Raw genomic sequence first — 8571 nt, forward strand, 5'->3', positions numbered from 1 at the left:
GTGACTTCCTTGAATGCATACTTTTCAGCTTTTCATGAAAAACCCGCATACATTCGTACTCATCCATAAGTGAAACGTGCTCAACATACAATATGTCATGCCTAGAAAAAGGGATCACATAAAGACGTTGACTAAAATACAGGAAACGATCACGAATAAAACACTCTAACAATGCGTGCGTATCAATCATTCGAACACATAATACTTCCTGTAAAGATTCTTTGGACTTAGGCTCCAGAGCCAAGATCGGTTCTTCCTGAACTATCGAAGCTTCCTGTGTGGGTTCCGTGGACCTCGACTCGAGAGCCAAGACCGGTTCTTCGTGATTGATTGAATCTGTTGTTCGTGCTTCGTGTTCTAACTTCCTTTCCATAAACATCTGGTCTAAAGCCTCCATAGGAGTTAGTGCAATCCTTGACGTAGATGGGGAAGGGGGAGGGTTGGAAAAACCTCCTGGTGGGGAAAATTCTTCTTCGCCTCTCTCATGCTCATCACCTCCAAGCAAAGTATCCATTCCGCTTCGAGTGATGACCATTCTGAAGTCGTGGGTTCTTGTCGGTTCTTAAGTTCACGAGGAACTTGGGATCTTGGGTCTTGGGTTCTTGGGGTTTTTGAGGGTCTTGAGGTTTTCTTTCGCTTGCAATCTGTGTTTGAGAAGGATCTTCTCTTCACCCGAGTTGTAAGTTTTTCCACGGGCGCACCCCTTGGCGGCCTTGCGCTCACACCAAGGTTGCTTTTTCCCACCTCACGTCGATTGGCCGGCCGCTAAGTGCACGGTCCGCTCTCAATGAGTGAAAAGAGACACAAGGGGAGGCTGGACAAGCCCTTCTTTCGTGGGATTCGTGTCACTCTTCAAAAACACGATTAGGAATCGACACGCCCAAGCGAACTTGGGTTCGTGCGACCGCAACAAGCAAAAAATAAATAAATCTTGTGATTCTTGTGGTTCTTTTCTTGAGTGATACAGAACACTGCCAAAGCTCTGATACCAATGTTAGGTGTAGCGGAATGACTGTTTTAACTTTGCTCAAGATGAATGCTCCGAACTGTGCTCAAGGTTCCTTTTGTTCTTATGGAAGGGAGAGCCTTCCGTTCTTAATGAGAGAATGCTATGATGACAAACAAAGTGAATGGACAATGTGCGTGCAAGTGTATGAGACTGAGAGATAGAGAAGAGAATACGATACCAGAGACGTAAAACCGTCCTCCGAAGGCCCCACTTTCTATGGCGTGAGCGGTCTACTTATGATTGCACAAATCTCTACAATGCTTGGACTTGCCGACGATGTCGACGACGACGACGAGACGGGCTGAAATCTGCAAATCTGGTATCTGCTGAATTTTTGACTCTATATCGGTGACGATGTCGATGGCGACGATGCGACGACGCCGCGCTGAAAATACAGATGCTGAAATCTGCGTTTTCCGGGCTGCATCTATATTCGCTCGATCTGACCGTGCGGCGAGGATCTACTGCGGGAAGGTGAGATCTGCGAGGTTCGGGACTTGATTTGCGGTGTCTAAGGGCTGAAAACTGAAAACGTTGGTAGTTCTTGATGTTCCGTCGCGATGATCTGCAAAAACGCTGAGGTGTGATGCAAACCAAAAACGCTAGGGCTGAAAATCTGTTGCTGTCGCCAATTGTCCTGCAAATGCAAAACACTAGGCTGATCTGCTGTGCATAAATCGCCAAGGCTGATCTGATGCAAAAACGCTAGGTCTTTTGTGAAGAAAACGCCCGAGTAGTCGCGGGGGTTGGTCTTGCTGAGAAGTTGCCTGTTGAGCAAGGTGCTCCTGCTGCCTCTTCTGCCAAATAGTGCTAGTCTAGGTTTGCTTATATACAAACTTACTCAATTTGCCCTACCTACTTTCCAACAAAAGTCACTTAAAAATAATAAGTGAAAAATGTCAAAAATAGGGAAAATAGGCTAAATGCATTGGAAAATTCCCTTGAAGGATTCTCATGGATTTTGATGGGAATGCTTATGATCATGCTGTGTGCAACCAGAGGATATGCATCTACTCTAAGTGGTTGGGCATGCACTGTCTACGAACAGACTCACAAAAGTGCCAGAACACTGCTAAATCTAGACTGACTGGACTGACTAAACCCTTGTCGTGCTGTAGCTTGTCCACAGATACATAGGGTTGGATGTGTCACGTGACATCTAATGGTTTGACCGAGAGGTATAACCGTACTTTATGTGAGAGTGTGTTGCATGTTGTCCACCGCTAATTTTTCCCAAGAGTTTTAGGGGGAGGCATTGAAAACTGCAGTTGATATTTGCAATCGCTCTCATAATAATACGTTGAAAAATGACATTCCAGAGGAGGTTTGGTCTGGCAAACCTGCCTCTTATGATCATTTGAGAGTATTTGGTTGCGAAGCTTTTGTTCATGTACGCAATGACTTGAGAACAAAGCTTGATATGAAGTTCATTAAGGGAGTCTTCCTAGGTTATGGGGAAGAAGGTGAAATGGGCTATAGAGTGTGGTTACCACAATTTAGAAAGGTAATTCGCAACCGAGATGTAGTGTTCAATGAGGCAAAATTCCTTAAGAATGCTACAAAACCTGATGCTGATAAGAAAACAATTGGATTTCATCCTTCCGTGCCACCCATTGATGTTGAAAAAGAGCCTCATGATGTATTAACGCAAGCTAAAATTGATAATCAGCCGCTTAACCTTGAGCCAAAAGAGGTAGGACATGATATTGATGCTCCTAATGAGGATGGACAGCCACCTGAATTGATTGAAAATGATTTTCAGCAGCATGATAGAGCCGAAAATGAGTTGCCTTATGATTTAGAACCGTTGCCTGAGAATGTAGACCATTGGGTACGCAGGTCAACTCATTTAAGTAGGCAACTGCAGAGATTTAACTTCCTTTGGATCATGTAATGTTGACAGATGAGAGTGAACCTTGTACATATAAAGAGGCCAAATCATGTAAGTCAAGCAGTAAGTGGGAGCTTGCAATGCAAGAGGAAATGAAATCCTTGTATGCAAATGATACTTGGGATCTTGTGCCATTGCCTAAAGGGAGAAAGGCTCTTTCTAACAAATGGGTGTACAAGGTTAAGATTGTGGATGAAAACCCAAGTATAAGGCAAGATTGGTTGCAAAAGGATATGCACAGAAAGAGGAAATTGATTTTCAAGAAATCTTTTCTCCTGTTGTAAAGCTTACAACGCTACGTGTCCTTTTTGCTCTTATTGCGGTGCTTGATTTGGAATTGAATCAAAAGGATGTAAAGACTGTTTTTGCATGGTGACATTGAAGAGGACATATACATGAAACAACCTGGAGGTTTTGTAGTTCCTACATGTGAGGAACTTGTATGCAAACTGAAAAGGGCTCTGTATGGTTTGAGACAATCATCACGACAGTGGTATAAGAAGTTTGACACTTTTATGCTATCTCAAGGCTTTAAACGCAGTTACATATACTTAACTTAGCAAGGCAGATTGCCCAAAGGATGAGGTGGCATTGAAAGCAATGAAGGGAATCCCTTATCTATCAGGTTGTGGTTCTCTTATGTATGCTATGGTTGCCACTCGTCCCGACATTGCTTATGCAGTGGGAGTTGTTAGTTGATACGCATAGCGCATTGGGATGCTGTCAAATTTATTATGAGATATTTGAAAGGTACACAATCAGAGTGTCTACAACGATGCGTTGATATGGCGGAAAAGATCCTTATGGCTCATATTTGAAGGAACGTTATACTACCCATAATCTACCCTCTCTCTATCAACCTCTCTCTTCCTTTACCTGGAGTATCCCTCGCCAATCAAACCTCGTACCTTTTTCTCTAATATTAGTCATGTTTTCTTTCCATTTTGGTGCAATTCAATGCTCAAAGTGCTGCTAGCTCTATGTGAGATATGTATACTTCAAAAAATTGTTTTGTCATTCCGTGCATTGACCCTTTTTTGTAACTTTTATCGCCCTGACCTACTCCGTTCTCCATCCGTGTTTATTCGTCATAGAAAACTCTCCAATCTATCATAGTGTCGTAATCCATCTAGCTGCTCTGCAGCCCCTTCGTTGAGTTAGCGATGAGAACAATATCATCCGCATAAAGCAAGAAGGGTATTAAAGTGCCTCATGAGTCATAACTATGGACCTCTATCTCCCTCTCTATTAGTATTGTTTAATCCCTTATCGATATACAAACGAAAAAAGTGTAGGAAAGAGCGGAGAACCGTGTTACACTCTAACAAAGTGAGCTCTCTCTCATAGCCTCATAAAGTACCAAGGAACCCCATACAATCTCACTCATAACACCCAAATCATACAATGTATGCATCAATGTCACTCTATGTATTGTATCAATCTCTTTGCAAAAATCCACAAAGCAACAATAGAGATGGCATCCATGTGCTCGACCCTCCTAAATGATAGCTCGAAGTGTAAGAATACGATCAAGTGTTGTTGTGCGATGGCACGGACACAATGGGAAATAAAAATATTCACCTCACATTTTATACATATGTATAGGAATAGAAGCTACAATGGACATTGTGTGGTGTATGCAAACATAGCAGCCACGATACGGGACGAGACGTTTAATACGCAGTGTACAATACGCATACGAGACGTATTTTTTAGAATAAAAAATATAATATGTCAACTTTTTTAGATATAGTATTTTAATAAGGACAAATGAAGCAGGTCATACACCTCTTCAATGACTCTTCAATGTTTAATCATAGCATACATAAAGAAGCACCATGAAGCTCTAAAACACACTTGATCAACTAGCAAAAGAAATTAGAATAGAATATGTTTTGAGCAAAAAAACGCTAGAATAGAAAACGTTATGAGACGTACTGTACGTTTCAATACGGGACGCCCTGTATTTTAAATAAAGTACACGTATTATAGCGGTATCTAGCCACACACATCTACCTACATTAGTCCCAAGATTCTCCTCGACATAGGAATCGTTGGAGCTTGAGACATAGCAAAATCAAGCAAAAAGGGAGTGGACAAAGTATACACTAACGTTGGTACACTCAAAAGGTGTCGACACTTGAAGTTGACAAAGTAGGTGTTTTCTAGTGATTTTGAAGGTGATGCAGTGTTTGGACACAAGCCAAGAGTAGATGGATGCAAGGTGGTGCACAAGACGGTGGAAAAAAAGGGCTTTTGTGTGAACAATCTCCTAAACCATGCAAAGCTGGTGGATAGAATGGTACCAAGTGATTAGTTATAAAGAGGGAAATGAGTTAGAACTAACTCTGGCGTATGAGAGGACACATAGCTCTTATGAAAAAAAAAAGGATTGATCATGAAAATTTTCATTAAAAGGAATTATTGTACACTTGGGGAAAGAGAGACAGCGTTTTTGAACGTTTTTTGCCTCTCACGATTAAAGTCCAATTGTGCACCGATTAGGGAATATTCTTGTTTTTTGGTTCTGAAGTTTTTCGAGCTGTGGGAAGAGAAAGAAGAGAGGAGAGAGAACATTTTTGGGGAGAAAGGAGAACTACCCCACCCTTGCACACATACAATTTGTGCAATCAAGCTTTCCATAGCGGGTTTTTTTTCTCTCCGGTTCTAACTCACTATCCTCTTCATAATAGACCACTTGACACCATTCTATCCACTCTTGCTTTGCATGGTTTAGGAGATTGTTCACATGTGGCACGATCAAAAAAGTTTACATGTGGCATAACATATCCAAGGACAAAGCCAAGTGCACACGAAACCGTAATCTAGTATCATCTTCGATCATGAACACATTACCAAGGAGCAATAAAATGCTCCTTAGGGGGGGACACCAGAAGATGGAAATGGAGAATGGAAAACACACTCGAAACACACACAATTGCCTCTCTGTAGCCCGGCATACACACTACATTCTAATCCACTTGCAAGCACACGTAGAACCACACACTCTCCTTCACTGGGTACACGACCACTCACAAGTATGCAATCCCACACCACCAAGTAATCATAATCTCTCCTTTATTTTCTCAAATTCCCACAAACTCTCTCTCCTTTGCACACATTGTTCCAACACGGGGGGAGACACACATACACACACCTATGGACTTGCACAAAACTGAGAAAGAGAGAAAACCATGAAGATGACAACTCTGGTGCATGAGAGGTCAAGGAGCTCTAATGCCACAAAAAGGAAAGTGTTGATTGGGAAAAAATTTCTCAGAAAGCGTTTTTAAAAAAATAAATAGCCCATGTAGAGAAAGGAGAACAATGTTTCAGACGTTATGTTTTTGCTTCTCACACGCAGAGTCAAATTTTGCACCGTTTAGGAGATATATTTTAGTTTTTCAGTTTCTCAGCTACATGAGGAGAAAAAAGAGAGCAAAGAGAGTTTTTGGGGAACAAGGAGAACTCCCCCACCGTTGTACACATACAATCTATGCAATCAAGCTTTCCATAGCCCGTTTTTCTTCTCTTTGATGTCACCTATGTGGTTTTCTCTATCTCTTTCTCATTTTGTGCAAGTCCATGTGTATGTGTATGTGGATGGTGTGTGTGTGTGTGTGTGTGTGTGTCTCCCCGTGTTGGAATAGTGTGTGCAAAGGAGAGAGTTTGTGGGAATTTGAGCAAACTAAGGAGGGTTTGTAATTCCATGGCGGTGTGGGATTGCGTATTTGTGAGTGGTGGTGTATCAGGTGAGGGAGATCATGTGGTTCTACGTGTCTTTGCAAGTGGATTGGGGTGTAGTGTGCAACAATTTCTTGTACGATCTGTCTATGCTATTAAGAAGCAATTAAGTCTCAAAGTTATGGTGTGAACAGCCCTTGAGAAGGGTCATCTGGGTGTCATCTCCTCTCTATCTATGCCTCACATAACCCTCTTGAATCACCTCTGTATCTTTCTCTGTACTCCCCAAGGGCAAGAACACTTCACTGAGTAGAAGGAAACAAGGAACCACATGTTTGTGTTTGTGGTCTGTGTACTTAACTAATCTTGTGTCGCGTCTTAATCATGCCACTGTGCCTGAAGGCATAGATTTGGAGACTGTTTAAATATAGAAGTCCAAAGGGTCATTAATTTTACACCAGTCAGTAACCTTCTAGTTGTATTTATTTGAGATTATTGGTGCTGGTCAAAAAGGACAGAAAAAAGTTACGTAGATGCCGTAGTTACTATCAGAAACTCTTTAATAATGCAAGTTGGTAACTGAAATGTGCAGGTTGCTGTCTCAAAAGACATGGATGAAGAGAAGAAGGGTTTACGAGAGCAAATATATAGAAAGCTGCGTATGGCATACCTATATCCAGCCTTACAGCCTGTTGATTATAATGACCAAAGGGACAGCAGCAGTCATGCACCTTTGCTGTCAGGGCAACAATAGTCGTGTTTGATTGAGATTATTGGTACATGTCAAAAATGTGCAGGTTGCTGTCTCAAAAGCCATGGATGAAGAGAAGAAGGGCTTACGAGAGCGAATATATAGAAAGCTGTGTATGGCATACCTGTATCCAGCCCTGCAGCCTGTTGATTATAATGACCAAAGCGACAGCAGCAATTATGCACCTTTCTGTCAGGGCAGCAATAGTTAGAAAGCATAAGAAGATATGCTGCATGTATTGTTGTCAGGGATGGTACATTGTTTCATCTTTCAAGTATCACTATTGCTGTCAAGACAGAGAGTAGAGAGCTGAAGAGTGCTATCCAAATCAAGGTGTTGAGAAGAGGGTTTCTGATTATATGGATGGAAAGCCGTTCACAAACATGAGAGTCAACAGAAAATGGAGTATCAAGCGATCAAGCCTAGAGCTTTCCATCTCCAGTTTGACAAGAAGACCTCTACAGCCAAGCTTTTCTTTCATGTGGGAGGCTTTTTATTGTGAGAGGCAGGATAAGATGGCACAGTTTGTGACACTGAAGCAGCTGAACTCCATGGAGTCTACATTGTACATAATTGTTGTGTCAATATTCTCATATTTTTGTGCTTGATTTCTTGTCTTGGGTTGTCAGTGTGTTGTTGCACCCTGTGGATCTCCTTGTTTCTTTTGTCCTTTGTGCCAAACTACTCAATGCTCATACTAAGAGGTCATAGAAGGGTCTGGCAAGACAAATAGCGAGGCATGAAGCCACTGTTAATTAGATCATATAATGATTGCAAAGGGGGGCCTAGACACGATGTTTGATACATGGAAATGAAGTGAAACTGTTACAAACTGATGATAAAGCTTCGTAAGGACGGAATAAGTATAGCTACAACAAACTCTATAGAAAAAAAAGGGAGCTATGGCAACTTTTGGCATGATGATTGGTCACTCTTACCTATCTAGTAAAAATCAATCAAAGCTTACCATTGCAAAGGATAGGAAGACCAGATAGGGGGTGAGAGATTCATAGATGTAGGTACATTGGAATGTAAGGGGAGGGTGTAGGCAAGCATAGGAGACTGAGGGTATATCATTTTTAAAGAATACTTGCAAAATTACATCTTGAAACTTGATGATATCAGTTACAAAAAAAACATATTTTTTAATCCCTGTGGAAAGTAATTTCAAAAGATGTAATTACTTATCATCAATGTCGACGATATTCTATACTGTGGAAAGCAGATGTCAAAAGA

The 8571-nt window shown here is 41.5% G+C and overlaps 1 protein-coding gene across 1 annotated transcript in view; it reads left to right on the plus strand.

Annotated features, from left to right (window-relative positions):
• Positions 1–7943, plus strand: part of LOC147426824 (hyperosmolality-gated Ca2+ permeable channel 2.3-like) — a 161064-nt gene extending 153121 nt beyond the window's left edge. The window contains exon 10 of the mRNA XM_086497799.1: positions 7177–7943. Coding sequence (XP_086353925.1) covers positions 7177–7338 — 162 coding nt within the window. The 3' untranslated portion in view covers positions 7339–7943. The remainder of the gene's footprint in view (positions 1–7176) is intronic.
• The last annotated feature ends 628 nt before the right edge of the window (positions 7944–8571 follow it).

The sequence above is a fragment of the Adiantum capillus-veneris genome, chromosome 24 (genome assembly GCF_014529385.1).
Source record: "Adiantum capillus-veneris isolate H3 chromosome 24, ASM1452938v2, whole genome shotgun sequence".
In the NCBI taxonomy this organism is placed as follows: domain Eukaryota; kingdom Viridiplantae; phylum Streptophyta; class Polypodiopsida; order Polypodiales; family Pteridaceae; genus Adiantum; species Adiantum capillus-veneris.